Raw genomic sequence first — 17845 nt, 5'->3', positions numbered from 1 at the left:
TCAGAAGTATGTTGCCATAAACAAAGGTGGATGACGTATTCCCAACATTTTACCTGCCTACGAAATAGAATGTGAAAATCGGAGAAGAAAGGTAGTTGTGCAGGATGGTTGAAAATTTTTCGAGATATTTTTCCGTCCCTACGTTCCTAGTAGTTTTGAACGTTTTTCTTTGGTTCACCAAGAAATATAGTGACTGGTACGTTTGATTGTAAATCTATAGCACGAAATAAAGTCAACAATTTAATTCAAGGTCAGTAGGTATTGAATACTATTTTTTTGCGAGTTTATTGATGAATTTTTCTTATTTCACTACAAACTCAAATAAATAATAACCAATATTTTACACTACACATACTAAGATGATTTTCACATTTTTTTATTGAATATCTATAACTCGAGTTATGAAGTTATTATGAATTTCATAATTTATGCACTGTGCTGATATTTGACTATATATTCTGTCTATACTTATCACAAAACGGAAATTTAAAATAGGGACTTGAGAATGGTGGTATTAATAAAAAGATTTGAAATTTGAAAAATGACATTTTTTAACGAAAATGAATAAATTACGTTCAGCTACATATATTTTTACAGTAAAGCAGTTTATGAAGATTCACTATGGTACTATGGACGTGAGCTTAAATTATGTTGATAATAGCATTATTATTTTGAATAATCGTAAAAAACAAAATAATTGTCTAGGCAAGTATGTAATTTAGGTGAGTTATTTTCGATCAACGCTAGCGTTATTTTCAATATTATATCGGAGTTGACAACCCTTTTATTGACAGGTTTTATTATTAGGTAGCTCGTATCATGCTGTGACTAGCGGAAAATTTGGATTTAAAAAAATGCAAAAAAATACATTTAAAAATATATATATACTAACTTGGGAATAATAATATTGTATGGTGGCAATTAATGGAAATATTTCATGAAAAGCGAAAGTGCGAAAAGTGTCAAAATAATGTTTTTTAGCGTCTTGTTTTCACGGTTGGAACAATAACATCATATTTTCATTAAATATTTTCTACTGTCGACATTTATTTTGGTCATCGTAATATATATTTTTTTAATTCTTCTGATTACTGGACATGGAAGATTTTAAATGTACGGTTTTATGTTTTAAAATATTATTTTTCAAACGACCAGTGTTGTTGATTAGATAATTTTATGTTAAATTACGGAATATCTGATTTTAGGGACAACAGACTTGACCCAAAAGTTCATTCATATTCGGCTTCAAAATGAATGGCTTTTTAAAAAGAAAAAGCAAGCATGGAAGTAAGTAAAAAATGATAAATATATATTCTCATTTTAAATTAAAGTTCTCTCTATTTTGGGATAGTGAGCTTCTTGTAAAACGGTTAAATTAACGTTCAATCTCAGGTAATAAAAGAAGATCATAAACTAAATTTTATTTGAGTATAAACATTTATAATATTTACCAGACCAGGCACAGATTTTAATCGGTATCTGGGCCCCGATTTCAATGGGAAGTTAAATTTTATCTACAAAGTAAAATGAAGTTTTCTGTATGAAAAGCAGAATATGTATACAATTTTTGTCTTCTAAATAAGGTTACCGACGAAGATATTTTAAATGTTCATGCAAATACAGTTGAACTTGGTTATTACGAGGAATACGGGACCGACTGAATTTACGCGTTATAAGCATTACAGAGGAAGGTTTTTAAAATCCAATCGCCATTGCATATTGTAACTATTGAAAATTATAATAAATGCTTGTTCTATAATTATTAAATTCCAGATAACTTTTGTATTTTTTCACAATGTTGACGTTATGGATAAGGATAGTGAAAAAATTTTACACCCTTCAACATTTTTCTCGCAACCTTATATTTTACGAATAATTGTCACTTTTTCACAAATTGAAACACTTCTGCTTGTTAGTAGTCATGTTTACAATTCAATGGTTAGGTTTTAACTTATCTGACATCACCCACTCGTAATGTTCATTATGCATTAACCATAGAACATTTAAAAAGATCATTGTAAAATCCCCCGAAACAAGGATGTCCTTCATAAACTACAAAATAAGTTGTAAATTGTAATGAGGAGCCGAGTCTGTGCATACTAAAATCACAAAGCTTTAATTTTTTGCATGCAATTTCAACCATATGTGTGATACTTTGTCAATGCTGTCGGCGAAAACACCAATTAGGTTCTTAGACACTTACATAGTGTTATAAACATGAACCGATCCCAATGCCCAGCTGCACTGGTGCTGAGTTAGTCCCTCATTTGGATTTTATTATTTTGATTCTTATAATTATGTTTTTAAACGATTGAAGAGTTTTTGCTCAACTGTTGACCATATTGTTGTTCGGTATGTCCGAGAAGTAGCTCGCTATAAATGTGAATAAATGTATGGAGAAATCCACAAACTAAAATGTCAACTGACGTTCCCTCATTATATCCGAGATCTTGCTATTTCCGTGATCGTTATAACCAAGTTCGACTGTATACTCATTTTCGTACACAAATATCGGTTTTTCTTTATAGACAGTCGAATATAACTCTATTAACTTACCATTGTAATCGGGGCCCTGGCCTGCCAGAATGTTCGATCTAGTTTTGAAATACATTAAAATTATACATTTTCAATGAATTTAGTACAGTTGTATCCATCAATGCTGATAGCTTTTCATCAGCGTTGTGGTAATTTATTGTTTCCAATTCTGTGAAATGATTATTTTCAAACGTAAAAAAATAAAAATAAATAATCTGTTTATTTTTGTTTTTTCTCACCTGCAAAGATTTGCAGGAAGAAATGAAGAAAAAGAAATGATAATCAGGTAGGGGGTTTAGAAAGTTCATAGGATGTGATAGGTGTTTATTTTTCTATGCAAAATTTAAAAAATGGATATCGACTTAAAGGATTGGATTAGAAATAATTTAGTATTGATTAAAGGAAATAACAAATTGTAATGATGTATTTATTTATTCCAGAGACCTACACAAAATAGCTATTCAAAACCACAAGTTCCCAGATAGTTTGACTGTTAAACACATGAGAAAGAAATGGGCTTACACCATTGATGTATGAGATTTGTATATTTTATAAATGTTGTAATCAAACTATTCTATATGCTATATGAAGATTATAAATAATATGATTTTTAAGTAGGCAGCTTATAATATATATATTTTTTTTTTGTAGGAGTACCATCGAGCTGTGGCCCAAAATAACACAAGTTGGTTATATTTTGATATTATTCATGGATACCTTAAAAACAATAATGGAATGGAAGCTTATTCCAATTGTAAGTATTTTATTTATATAATTGTATTTATAAATAAATATTTCAATTCTGGTATGAGTGTATCTGTATATTGACTACACAGCACCGTAATGCGAGAATGTTTTTGGCTCCGTTAGGAAAGGGTCAAACATAACGTTTCGTCAGGGTCTACGTTCAAGGCGCATGGAATGCGGTAGTGTGTTGTCACGCTGCCCATTTGAGTTTAGATAAAAATTAGTCGGTCAATGTGAATATTGACATTTATTATATTATTGAATATCGAGGCGCCTGTTTTGATCAAAACTCAACCGGGCAGCGTCAAAACACATTACCGCATTCCTTCCCTTGCGCCTTGAAAGTAGGCCCTGACCATATATTGTTTTTAAAAAGAAATATTTGCGTTTTTATGATTTACCCAAATATTAAATTTTGAGGGCCATTTTCAACGAGTTGTAAATAATTAAATATTAGAAAATGGGAATCAAGTTGGGGTAGAGTGAAATTCGAACCACAGACCTTTGGTTACTAGCCACAGGACCACAACCCGATATATATATATATATATATACATATAACTGTCAAGTAGTTAGTAAAAATCTCAAGAATAAATATTATTTAATTAATTTTTTTTAGGGAGTGAAGAGTGGATTAATAGATTGATTGACATACGAACAGAAAAAGAAAAATTGTTTTCATCTGCTACAAATCACTTTGATGCTTGGAAGTTAGTATGATAAACTTAATTTTTTTATTTAAAATTTTTATGACATCTGATTTGTTATACACTAGAATAAATATTAAAATACCCTGTAGGGCACAACGAAGTCTGCCTCGTAGTGCACAATACAAGTTCTCACCCCTTCTCGAAACTGTTTTTTCTTCTTCTTCTGCACCACAACAGGCCAGGAGGCCCAATTACTGTGATGAATTACGACATAGAACACCCATGCTTGAGAAAAATCACATTAAATTTGTGTGTTCTCATCAGGAATTGGACCTAGAACCTTCCTTGCGTTAGTCCAGTGTCTTGACCACTACACTACGGAGGCCGTAAAATGCCTAAATCAAATATTAGGTTTCGGTAGCTTTTAATGCCTCTATTTCAAATATCAACTAACATGATTATTTAGCAATAAAAACATACAGAATACATCCATAATATTTTTGTAATCTCTAAGTTCAGTCATATCACTCCACTACTTCGGGAATTACGCTGGTTACGTTTTCCACAAAGGGTGGAATACAAACTCTGTTGGAGCACAACTATGCTCTAGAATATCTAAGGGAACTCTGCATTCCAGATGAACTAGCTGACAGACGTTTTACGCTTAGATCGGCTACATCTACGTCGAAAGGAAAAGTTATTATACCTCTACGCAAACAGCGTACTAAATTCAGCGAACGGGCATTTGCGTTCGCAGGCCCTACGGCATGGAATGCTCTCCCAGCAGAGGTGTGAAACTGTGAGAGTAAAGTGATGTTTTGGAAAAAACTTAAAACCCACTTGTTCTCTAAATCCTTAGCATGTGGTGACAAAGTACATTGTTTTTATTAAATTACAAATTAAAAAAGTTATAATTAAATTTATTTCTTTATATAATCACTTTGTAAAGCGCCCTTGAGGTATTATATTATGAAAATGGCGCTATATAAGTTATCCATAATAATAATAATAATAATTGTCTAGTGTGAAATATATTCTTATAAACTAGCGAAATTTATTATTATTTTTAGAATAAATTGAATACAGACAACGTATATGTTTGTGGCCACTTTATACACTGTAACAATCACCATTCTGCCTATGTTTAAACATCCTCATTTCCTCAACTCTTCCATCTGTTGACTTTTGTGAAGTTCATAAGCCCTACAAATGCCCAGACCTCTATACTCCCCTCTCAAAAATGGTTTTCCTCTCTGTTGCAACAAATTTAGATCTTAATAACTCCCTAAAGAGGAAATGCAGTCTGTCCACAAACATTTTTTATGTATAATTAGTTTAATTTACTAATTAATTACTTCAAAACACGAGGACAATATTGTCCGGTCCTTGTTATCATTTTCGCATATTTTTAGTGAAGTGGAATGTCAACTCAGAGGATTGGGTTTGCCGAGTGATTGCGGCGTAAGGAAAATAGACTTGATGTGGTACACTCTCTTGAAGACATACAAAGTAAGAATCTATTTCATGTACATGTAGTTTATAATTTTTATACCAACTATCAATTGTTTAGTTTAGCATTTTAAGAATGGTTCATTTTATGATGCAGTGTTTTTAAAATTTATTGTTGCAGTTGAAACAAAGGTTCTATAAAGATAATCAAAATACAAAATACAAATGGCCATTTTATGAATCGATGAATAATTATTGCGAATCACAAGGATTCGATGGCTATCCGGAAATTAAGTACACAAGAAGGCACAAAAAGCATGCCACGAGTGATGATGATTCTGATAATGAATGTCTTTATAATTTGAAAAAAAGTATTATGAAATCTTCCGAACGCGTTATCAAGAAAGAAGAATATCAAACAGAAGAAGAATTTAGATGTGAGTATAAAAAACAAACTTTGAAATTGTGCACATACTAAACCTTGGTTTAATGTTTTTAATTTATTCTTATTATTAGGGTTACCACAATGGACTGAAAGCTTCATACATATTCGTCTACAAAATGAGTTACTCTTCAAACACAACAAACAACCTTGGAAGTATGTCATTGTCATTCATCATTATTTACATTTAACTATTTATATTAGAGGTCGACCAGCCTCACCTGGCAGTTGACTAATTTTATAACTCAAATCCCTGACACCCCTCACCTTGCAACTTAGTTGCAAGCAGTCGTTCGGGCTGAAACGTTGTGCGTGATTTCTATATTTACTACCTATTACTCGTTTAATAATATGCCGCGATTATCAAGAATAGTGCGTGGTGATGTTAGAACAATTGCTTACGCGTAGTTTTACAATATTGTGAAGCAAGTGGCAGAAAAAGTTGCAGAAAGGGCCGTTGATCGCCTTTGGAAATTTGATAACACGAGCTGCCGCCATGACAGGTTTGTTATTTGACTTTTTAACTGAGTGCTGCCAAGATAGTTATTTTAATTAAACCCCGTTAATGATTTTATTTCGGAAAAATATCTATGGCCTTAACCGTTTTTTGTTTTATTTTTTATTTCATGTTTAAAAAAGGATTGTTCAATTTCCATTAAATTAAGTATGAAAGTATTTTTATATTTTTTTAAAACAAATTTTGTATTCTCTTTTTAAAAATCTAGTAATTTGTGTTTGTTTTATTTAAAAAAATGTATTTTTTCAATTTTCATAACTTCATATTGTTCTGTTTTGTCAGTTTTTAATACTTTCATCAAATTATTTTTTTAATGTAAGTATAAACTATATCTAGTATCCATAATGTACTTTTTGAAATATAATAGCAATACATTGTTTAATTGTACAACGCTTGTCTTTATAATTCAATTAATATTTATTTATGAACAACTATAGTATATAATAATAATAAAATAGTGAACGAGAATTGAATAAAAATATAAAGTAGTAGTTTGGACATGCGGAACGAATGGACGGCGAGAGAACGGCTAAAAGGATTTACAATGTTAATATTGATGGATGCAGAAAGCGAGGAAGACCGAGAAAGACGTGGCATAATCAAATTCAACAAATGCTTGATGACTGACATGTCAAAAGTTGGACAAATCAGCGTGCGTGCATGAAAAGATGTATGAATGTAGAGGAAGTGAGGTCTGTATGCAAAGACAGAGAGATATGGCGTTCTCTCCTCTTTGCCTATCCCCTCGGGGAAACGTTTTTTGTTTATAAAATAGTAAAACAGTTTTTATTTTTGACTTATCAAAGCTTTAAAATATTATTACGTGATATGTATGTTTTATATACAGGTGTCCTATAAATTTTAAGTAAAAAAGACAAATCATCGCATTGGGGAAACAAGGTTCTATGTAGATTCACAATTTTTTTGAGACATGAAAGTTTGAAATAAAGACAATATTTTATCTAATGTTTTTTATTGATATTGTCTTAATAAACTTAACAATAATTAATAATTAATTTAGTTTTTCTTTAACATTTTGATGCAGATAGAACCGATATTTAAATATAATTATAATAGAATCAGGTCGTGGTCCCGAGGTAGTATTGCGGACTCACGGACCAAAAGTCCCTGGTTCAAATCCCACTCTACCACAACTCGATTTCCATTTATCCAGCACAAGTTATTTACGACTTTTGGGAAATGGTCTGAAAATTTAAATATTTGAGTAAATAATAAGAACTCGAGTATTTCTCTTTAAAAAAAAAAATATAATAAAAGTTCAATGTAAAAAAATACATTTTGTCAGATAGAACCTTGTTTCCCCAACGCGACGAAATATTAGCAGGTATTATTAATAAAAAAGTACCTAATAAAAAAAATATTGCTAATTGTTTTTTTTTTGTTTTTGTTCTAGGTTTGTCCGAAAGAACTTTGTTCCGCACTAAAACCCAAGGCAAAACTACACAATCTTATTTGAAACTTTCGACTCCCAAAAAAAAAGAATGGCGTCAAAAAAATTATCCTTTACAGCATGGAAATGTGTACCATTTGTCACAAAATTCAAGAATTTTATACTGTGAAGAAAGAAGTTCCTACTTTAAAAAAATTCTGTTTGCTTTGAAGAGAGACATCGGTTACCAAGACGAGTGAGAATCACTAAGAAATACAATTCTCCTACTTGGATATGATTTCGAAAAATGCCAATCCAAACGGACACACCTCATTGAAAGGTATGATATTGCTGCATGGCGGGCCAGGTATATTATTTTTTATGATAAAATAGACAAAACCAAGACAAACTCCCAATAATATACCTCGACGAGACATATATATATCCTTCTTACACTGTAAAAAAGGGTTGGCAAGGCAACGAAACAATAGAAGTAAAAGTAGAACATAGAATTAAGAATAGTCCAGAAACCGCATACGAGCATCAAACAGAAGGCGACTAAACTACTAGTTTTTTTACGTTTTGACCCATTAGTTTATTTGTAGACGTCGCTCAGTACGCAACTGGTGATTTGAATTCAACTATGCCGTGTTGTGTCCTTTTAAAGTGTAGAAATACTGCTAGGATCTAAAAGAAACAGTGTGTGATCACATTTCATGTGTAATTAGTAAATGAATGTGTAAGTAGCAAATACATTACTTAAAAATTTAATTATTTTTCCATCAGTCAGATAGTCGAAGAAATCAAAATGGACATTTCGTTAAGTGTTGCCAGGGTAGTATATTTTTTTACCCTACTCTGCTCATCTAATGAGAGAACTAATGAAAATCGGACCTCAGATTTAACAACTCTGTGGTGTACATTTGACCGACATTATCATTAAAACATCAAATATTATTTAACATGATATAAAAATATCCATTTTATGTAAAATAAAATTTGTTTTATATTTTAAGTTCAAAGTTCATTGATTCAATTACTCTTATTAAATGACCCTTTACTTATCCACTCTGTTGTGTCAATCAATATTTCTGCGTGCACAATAAAATCTTACAGAAATTAACAGATTTTTTTTACCTTACATTTGTGTTATGATTATATTTTTTCCCATCGTAAAACATTACGCGGCAACATCACAAATGCGCGCGGTGAAAGTGGGGCATAGTGGGGGAATTTTTGGACACAGTCCGATGTATTCAAATATGATTCTACGCTCCTTCTGGACTATTCTTAATTCTATGTAGTAGAAGAATCAGTTGGCCAGCGATGGATTATCAGCGTTCATGCTGGGGGAAAATGGTTTTGTGAAAGAAGCACTTTTAATTTTTAAATCGAAAATAAAATCTGGTGATGATTGGGCAACCGGTTGAATTAAATTAAAGAATGGCTTGTAAGGAAAAATTCAAACTTTGTGGATTCAATGCGTAAATACCGACATAGTGAAAAAACACAAAGGGCCAAAAGTTTTCGAAATTGACCAGATTTTGGCTGAACATGGTCATACGGTTTTGAGACTTCCACCATACATACCACTGTGATTTAAATCCAATCAAGATGATATGGGGTATGATAAAAACGCGAGTTGCTGATATGAACATTGACAGAGACCCAAAAAACATACTTAATTTTACAGTCAACGCTTTTGAAACTGTAACAGAAGAGGATTGGAGAAAAGCATGCGGTCATGTTATCCACATAGAAGAAAATTATTATGAAAGAGACAGAAAAATAGACAAAGATCTAGATGAATTGGTTTTTCTTGTAAATAATAATAGTGATACCAGTGATAGTGATTCAGAAAACTCAGATGGAACAATGTCAGGAGTTGAACTATTTGATTTATAAATGTCCTATTTACTTTGTCATATTGTATAAAATAATCATTGTCTTAAAGTGTGTATATATGTTTTTCTTGTTTTCCATTTTTTTTTTACACTTAGCATTGTGTTTTTTTAACAACATGTTTTATTGTTATTCTTATGCACTCATCAATAAAATGTTGTTTTTGTTATCATGTATATTTCTGTTTTTTTTTCATAAAACTTCCCTACTTCTGCTTACGTATTAAGTTTCATAAAAATCATACGATTATCAAAATCCTTTTTGAAAAAACAAAGAATAATAATTTTTATTCCAGTAGGCTAATAAGAGCGGAGCCAACTCTACCATATAAAATTAACAATATAAATAAAAATAAAATTACAACATGGTAATAGTTGTGATTCGTGCGAATTGTTTACTTAATGGCTCACTTAAAACCGTCTATTAATAGATTGAATTTTCTAGGAATTGTCAAAAGTGAATAAACTTTTCGTTAATGAACACATATTTTTTTGATCCTTCGCTAAATGTGTAACCCTTAATGTGTCTTACTTATTAATAAAAAATATTTCCGTCTACTTTTCTGTGAATTGCTTAAACTGACTCACTTAAAACCATCCCTTTATATTATCACAATTATCTTAATGGTTTTATATTTAAAAAATACTAAAATGATTTCAAAGTGCAACTGCATTACAAAAGCATAATTACAATGTTTCTTGAATTTGATAACGAATAGACCATGTTTTTTTAATATTCACATTAAAATTGTCACAGCTGAATATTTTTGCTAAAAAAATTAAATTAACAAAAACATCTAATTAACAATTATTTCTACACCTGACAACATTGTCCATCCTATACTAGAAGGCTGGTCGACCTATATCTGTCTGGTCCAGCAAACTATGAAATATTGTAGTAAAAAAAATAATGGAATAAGTTTTTTGAGAAGATGTATGAATGCAGAGAAAGCGAGGTCTGTATGCCAAGACAGTGTGATATGGCATTCTATCCTCTCTGCTTAACCGTACGGGGAAACGGCGCGATGGTTTGTTATTGTTGTTGTTGCTCCTCTACACAACTAGTAGTAATGGTCATTACACTTCACTTTTGTAAAACATTTTACTAAAATATAAAATAATTATGTACCTACCCATTAGCGTATACACTTTTCTTAAGATTACTCCTTTTAATGTTTAATAAGTCACTTGTTATTTCATTAATTATTTCAATAATAAATGAAACAATAATTAAAAATCAATTTACCCTTTATTGGATTTTATAGACAACTTCACTCTCTTATGATGGACAATGGATTCCCTGAAGCCATGAAAATACCTCATATAAGGAAAAAATGGAGTTCAGCTTATGATGTAAGTATACTATAATTGAGAAAGATCATATCTATCTCATACAATTGTAATGTTTAGCACTTATGGTAACTTAAATATGTATACTTAATTACTGATTTTGAGAAAATTGTTTCAGGAGTATCGAAAAGCGGTTGCATTGAAAAATAAAAATTGGATATACTATGATCTGTTTCATAGTTATTTAGGTGATGATGATTCTAGCGATGCTTTCAAAAGTTGTAAGTATAAGTTTACTTACTAAAAAATTACATAATTCAATTCTTCAAATATTTTTTATCTCACAAGTATCCTTGCGCCAGTTAAATTAATTAAAACTTAATTATGTATTAAAATGTAATTGCCTAGCTTGGAACAGGGTATGTACCCTTGTTAACTGGGCAAAATTTTTAACAAAAAAATGTAAATATGATAAAATATATGAATAAAAAAAAACAGATATAAAACCTTTTAACGAAATAATTTAACAGTAAATTATTTGACATGTTTAATAAACAAGTGGTGTTTCTTTACAAAGTCTATAACTTGCACTGATTTCCTCTGTGGTGAATAAAAACATAAAAATGCATAAGTAATGCATTGAAAAAAATGTTTCTTTGTGCATACATATACATAACATCAAAACTAAATTATTATAGTATGACATTTAGTTACTTACCTATTATTACTTCTTATTTACCAAATATATTATAAAAAAATTGTTTAGGGCCTGAAGATTGGATAAGAAAATTAATACTTATCATGGAAAAAACCTATCACGAATATACAGATGAAGATAAATATTGGTCGTAAGTATTTTATTTTTGCCGTTTTTTTTGTTTGCTTCGATAAATTATCACAACTCACAGTTACTTTTAGGCCTAACCGAATAATTTATTTTGTCAATTTTATTACCATAGAATTGTGATAAAGATACACATGCGCATTATGTATTTTTATAAACAACATTTATGTTTATTATAATTTTACTTTACAGAATGTAAATTTCTATTGTAACAGTTTAGCGTATAATGTAAGTTAGATAATATGTTTGTTTTACTTAAGCATTTAATTTACATTACTTAATATTTTAAGGTATGTTGAGAACCGAATAAGATCAGATGGTCTACCAGCTGAATGCAGTGTTAGAAACCTTTCCTCTATGTGGTTATCATTAAAAAAGACATTTAAGGTGAGTTATATAATTTATTACTAATTAACTTATCACATATATAATATTATGCAGGCTCCCGTAGCCAGTTGTTGACAGTTTTTAAAAGGATCAACAATCGTTATTACTTTTGTATCTAGATTTTAATATTACAGTCCTATATTCAACATGTCATAAACAAATAAAGCAAAATTTAAAAACATCAACCAGCAAAACATGTAAATATTTTGCAAGCTGGATCAGGAATTTTTTTTTTTATTGCAAACATGTGCAGTTTTTAGATACACCGCAAGACAAATAAATTTACGAGTTCTCAAAAAAAACTAAAATTGACATATAATGAATTATTCTTGATATTTAATTAGTTTTTTTATATTGTTTGACATATGTGATGACTACTCGTTATTTCAAGGTTAAAATAAAAAATCTTACTCATGAATTGTACTTAGAAATTGCCATTATATATCAGGTATCAGATTACCCGAACCTTAGAGACCCATAACGGTTCATTTATGGTCGAGTGTTTGTGATGGAATAATAAAAGACATGTTATTTTTTAATTCATATTTAAGAAGTAGGTTCTTATCGCTTTATTTTAAATTAAAGTATTTTACATTTAAACATATTTATAACATTTAAAAATATTTAGTACTTAGTGAATTCACCTTTATTTTTTATAACATGTAAAATTCTATTATTTAGAGAAGCGTAAAGCGAATCTAAAATTTCTGATGTTATTTCTTCTTCCCAAACTTGAATTAAGTTTTTTTTTAATTCCTCAATGTTTTTTGATTTTTTTTTCCCGACTTTTTTTTTCATAATCGCCCATAAATTTTCTATCGGGTTCAAATCAGGGCTATTCCCGGGCCACGTCAACGATTTTAAGCCAATTTTCTCCTTGAATTCATTGATCTATAAAAAAACAATAAATTATTTATCATGTGGTCACAAAATGCATTAAAAAATATATATATTTGTACTCACAGTGCGGGCTCTATGGCACGGCGCAGAATCGTCCTGAAAAATTGGGTCCGCGGTATACTGCGTAATGTCCTCGATTGTTGGAATAATATGTTTTTTTAACACTTTTTTGTACTGAATGGCATTCATCGTACCCTGTACAAAATTTAGAGGTCCTAAACCGTATGCTGTCATGCACCCCCAAATCATCACGTAGGGTGAATGTTTAACGGTTCGAGTGACGCACGACGGATGATATCTTTCCCCACGTTTTCGTCGAACTATCTTTCTGCCGTCTGGACCAAAAAGGTTGAATTTTGATTCATCAGAGAAAACAACATTTTGCCAATCCTCCAAGGTCCAATTCTGGTGCTCTTTCGCCCAATCCAGTCTAGCCTTCTTCATTTTGTCCGTGAGTAATGGTTTCTTTGCGGGACTCCGTGCTTGGAAACCATGCTCCAACAGCCGCCTGGACACTGTTTTTACTGAAAATGTTGATGTGCTGGTAGACTGCACCTCTGCGTGTATTTCAGGTGCCGTTAAAAATCGATCGCGCATAACAATTTTTTTTATTAAGCGATCATCTCGGGCAGATGTCACGCGCCCCCGTCCGCTTCCTTTTTTCCGTTCTATGGATCCAGTTTCTTGGATTTTTTTAAAATAAAAACCTCACTGCACCTTCTGAATACCCAACTCGACGAGATATTTTACAATTAGATATGTTTTCTTGCGACAATGTGATTATTTTGGATTTTATCGCAATCGACATTTGCTTTGCACTTTCCATGATTGTTGTGTTATGTTCACTCAAACGCGGGTAAAACAAGACTGTTGAGACATTTTAAAATGTAAATATTGTAGAAAGGTGACACATAGTGTCCTTAATTTATTAAACAAAAGAAAGAGGTATCGATAAAGGATTTCTTAGAAAAAGGGTTCAGTAAAGTCAAGGGGCGCGGTAGCAGGTAAACTCGTAATTTTTTTTGTCTTGCGGTGTATATGTATGTGTAAGGTATAAAAGCATATTTGAATGATATTTATGGAAAAAATCAATTAATTCATCATTGTTTTTCAGGATAAACACAAATACTCGTCAAAAAATAATTTTGTTAATTACTGGCCACTTTACGATGATATGAAAAAGTTTCTTGAAAAGCATGAGCCAGAATCTATAGCTGGAATAAAGGCTAAGCGGAAACAGAATGAAATAATTAATTCGGCAGAGAAAGAACATTCTGGAGATGGATTTGACGGACTGGAAGAATCTCACGATGTTAAAGAAGAAGTGATGAACTTGACATGCCGAGCTTGCCTTGGCACTAAGGATCTCATGCTCCCGCTGTTTGTAGCAGATGCAGATGTTTCCTTGTCAGACAAGATTATGGCGTGTACTTCAGTTAAGGCAAGATGTATTTGTCAATTAGTTTAGTGCCGCAATAAAAAATATATTATGTATTATCAGTAAATTAGAGGTAGACAGATTTTGCTGGTGTGCCTTTTTAGTCATGCACTTTGTCTGCGGTGTTCGTACTTTAGATAAACTCTGGTACATTATTCCAATCTCGGGCGAGGTAAATACTATCCATTCCCTTTCTACGCCTAATAGTGCACGAGTACAACAATCGCAGCATGTCTTGATCTTACGACTTACGTTTCAAGTACCAGTCCAGGGACTATGAAATATTCTAGTGTGAAAACACCCTTTCAAATAAATATTTCATATCAACCATGTCAGGAATCAAACCCGAGACCTCTTGCATGGTTGGCAGACGCGCTGACCATTACGCCACGAGGCCGACTTATTTTTATGACCTACAAGCTGAACCCGGCAATGCTTTGATATCGCTAGGTTTGAATACATACTCATTTATAGATTAAATGAACACAATCGAAAGTTTGATATCAATTATTGTATTTAGTCCTAATTAGATATGTACGTATTCATTATTTTTGTGTTTCGGTTTACATAAATTGCGAGGACAGAGAATTTTGATTTCTAGTGCCATACAGTCCAGAGAGATAATACGGGAATAAGTTTGTATCGCGTTTACTCTTAAAATTAAACATTATTGAGTGAAATACAAAACTTTACATAAAAAACTTAAGTAAAAACCATTCGGATAAACGTAAAAATGGTGTAACTTTTCATTGGTAATTAGGTACCTAGGTACTTGTTTATGATTCAATTCTAAAACTTAAAATAATTAGTTTTCAAATATAAAATTTAAGTAGCTACCTAGGAACTTGTTTATGGTTGAATTCCAAAACATTAATTCATTTTCAAATATAGAATTCTTTTTGTAAATGTCAAACTCCCTCTTCTCACCAACAGTGGTGCACTGTATTCAGGAAAGCGATTTTCATAAATATATGGATGTTAACATTACAAAAAATCCAGTAAAAATAAATAAATGGTTAGAAATTATGAGGAAATAATCTGATTTGAATCCATAAAAAACTAATGTTGATAAACATAAAAAAAAAACTTTTTTTGTGAACTAAAAAATAACATCTTCAATTTTTTTTTTATTATATGCATTCTCGTCGAATGCAACCCTGGTGATGGATAAAAAAAACATTTACACTCCTAACTTTTTTTCTACTTAATAAATTGAAGATTTTAATAGCTATAAACACACTCGTGGCAAAGATCTACATTTTACTGAAAACCGCACGTAAATCGGTCAAGTAGTTATTCAGTCCATCGAGGACACACAAACGAACATTGCCTTTAAATAAATAGATTGTAAATTTGACTTAAAATATAAGCATATCAAAATGTATCCAATGAATAAAAATAATTTTTAACTTTTAGGTTACTCGGAAAGATTGTCTACCTCAAAGTGTATGTCGTGGCTGTGCTAACGAACTGAACGCTGCTTACAAATTTAAACAAAAATGTGAGGAAACGGATCGTGCACTAAGGACTAGTTGGTTAAATCGTCAAGGTCACACGAAAAGTATAAAGAATGAATTAGAAATGATAGATCCAATCACTGGAAGATTGAGAGAAGATTATGAAACTGATAATTTTTCTTTAGATTACTATAGTGATAATGATGCAAGTTATGAAATTATGAAAACTGAAACCCTTAATAAGTTTACTAATGATGCCTCTAACACACACAATACGACAAAAAAGATTTCAACTAAAATAAAGCGTCCTCCTAAAAGTAAAAACCGTTTCATTGTACCTGTTGTTACAAAATCAGGTGAGACTGTTTATAAACGAAAATATATTTATTGGAAAGTGTGCGATATTTGTGGAAAATCCACACAAAAAATGAAAGAGCATATGAAAGGTCATTCGGAAATCAAAACTCACAAATGTGGACTTTGTCCCAAAACTTTTACTTACGGCGCAAGTTTACTAACGCATCTTAAAACTCACGATCCAACTCCCCTGAAAGTTTGTCAACTGTGTGGAAGAGAATTCAATAGGAACCTGACTTACAAGAGACATCTCTTGTGTCACGCCAACGAGAGAAATTTCTCATGCGAAACATGTGGAAAGGCTTTTAATACTAAGGATATATTGAGAATCCATATCAGGTCTCATACGGGGGAGAGGCCCTACACTTGCAAGATTTGTTCCAAGTCATTCTACAGTAAGGGTTGTGTAAGTCGCCACCAGAAAGTACACAGAAAGTTGAATCCTTCATAATTTAATATGTATTGGATGACTATTAATATGACAGATGCCTCCTTAACCATCCTTGTGTACTTTACAATCCATCAGGTCTTCTGACATCCTGTCGATTCATGTTATAACTGTGGATGAGGATGCGCAAGAGTTGGTGCAGTACAGAGAAACCTTGAGGCTGTTTGTGTATTCCATATTCTCCGACTAGGAAGCCATGGATGATAATTATATGTCTTATCTGTCAATTTTCATTAGCATCATCATTGTTGTGCATTCTCATGTATGTAAGTATTGATTTAAAAAATAATATAGTGGAATTCTAATACGGAACCAAAGATGTCTACAGTTTTTCTATGCTTCGATGTTTCCTATTATAATTTTATCAAATGTGTTGTATTAGATTTATCAAATTGTTTATATTTGACCAATAATAAACAAATATCCTCTTCTATAAAATCAGATGCTTCTTGTTTTTTTCTCAGATTCGATTGTGATAAAATGTTAAAGCAAAACGAAAACGATGAACCGTACAAATATCCTTTGAAAAAAGATTAACTAATCTTACTTTCAACTGATGAAAAAGAAGAAATCTGCAATTTACGCTTTCACTGATGACCATGACATGTATATTATGAGGTGGTCAGCGCAGAATTTGCGTAACCTACAAAAAGATATAAATAGACTTTACCATTGGAAGAGATCCATAATCATCAGTTTTATAAACTAGAAGTGGCTGAACCCACCTTTTCCCCTTCATTGATAGATAGCGCATGGCTAAACTTCAAATGTTATTATCACATGTTTGTGGGTTACGTAACTTTCGCACTGACTGCCACATATATGGTTGGTGGAATCTACTATATATTATATAATCCTGATGTTGTCCAATTTATTAACGAATAAACGCCACTGCGTGGCACTGAACTGAACTGAAAAAATATATGTATGTATGTTTTATTATTATACATTAGGCTTTAAAATTTTGCCACACTCGCTGTGAATCGGCTTGTGGCCCTGTGGCTAGTATCGTGGACTCACGGATCAAAGGTCCAAGGTGCGCTCCCCGCTCTACTACAACTTGATTATCATTTTCTTAAGTGAGTTATTTACA

At 31.5% G+C, this 17845-nt stretch overlaps 1 protein-coding gene across 5 annotated transcripts; it reads left to right on the top strand.

Annotated features, from left to right (window-relative positions):
- Nucleotides 1-2: 2 nt before the first annotated feature.
- On the top strand, nucleotides 3-17404 carry LOC148273074 (uncharacterized). Of its 5 annotated transcripts, XR_015824693.1 has the most exons (15): nucleotides 913-1113; nucleotides 1206-1287; nucleotides 2976-3066; nucleotides 3187-3289; nucleotides 3902-3992; nucleotides 5345-5441; nucleotides 5563-5818; nucleotides 5898-5979; nucleotides 10897-10984; nucleotides 11100-11202; nucleotides 11688-11769; nucleotides 12056-12152; nucleotides 14167-14493; nucleotides 15907-17018; nucleotides 17217-17404. XR_015824693.1 is itself a non-coding variant. In XM_088239178.1 (14 exons), the coding sequence occupies exons 3-14, from the start codon at nucleotides 3037-3039 to the stop codon at nucleotides 16753-16755; spliced, it is 2205 nt and encodes a 734-aa protein (XP_088095304.1). In that variant the 5' UTR covers nucleotides 31-250; nucleotides 1206-1287; nucleotides 2976-3036; the 3' UTR covers nucleotides 16756-17195. The 5 variants fall into 5 exon arrangements, 4 of the variants coding, with proteins under 4 accessions (XP_088095306.1, XP_088095304.1, XP_088095303.1 ...); XM_088239178.1 differs by lacking the exons at nucleotides 913-1113; nucleotides 17217-17404 and adding an exon at nucleotides 31-250 and having other exon boundaries at nucleotides 15907-17195; XM_088239177.1 differs by lacking the exon at nucleotides 17217-17404 and having other exon boundaries at nucleotides 15907-17195.
- Nucleotides 17405-17845: the final 441 nt, after the last annotated feature.

Source organism: Micrasema longulum, unplaced genomic scaffold (genome assembly GCF_059751315.1).
Source record: "Micrasema longulum isolate JH-2025_06_02 unplaced genomic scaffold, ASM5975131v1 h1tg002087l, whole genome shotgun sequence".
In the NCBI taxonomy this organism is placed as follows: domain Eukaryota; kingdom Metazoa; phylum Arthropoda; class Insecta; order Trichoptera; family Brachycentridae; genus Micrasema; species Micrasema longulum.
The sequence above is the reverse complement of the archived record's forward strand: the minus strand, read 5'-3'. Positions and strand labels throughout refer to the sequence as shown.

What these genes read in the sequence shown, in the direction of transcription:
- LOC148273074 (XM_088239177.1), top strand. An exon ending in AACAGAAGAAGAATTTAGAT is followed by an intron (nt 5,819 to 5,897) that starts GTGAGTATAAAA and finishes TCTTATTATTAG; the next exon opens with GGTTACCACAATGGACTGAA. An exon ending in CATTAAAAAAGACATTTAAG is followed by an intron (nt 12,153 to 14,166) that starts GTGAGTTATATA and finishes ATTGTTTTTCAG; the next exon opens with GATAAACACAAATACTCGTC.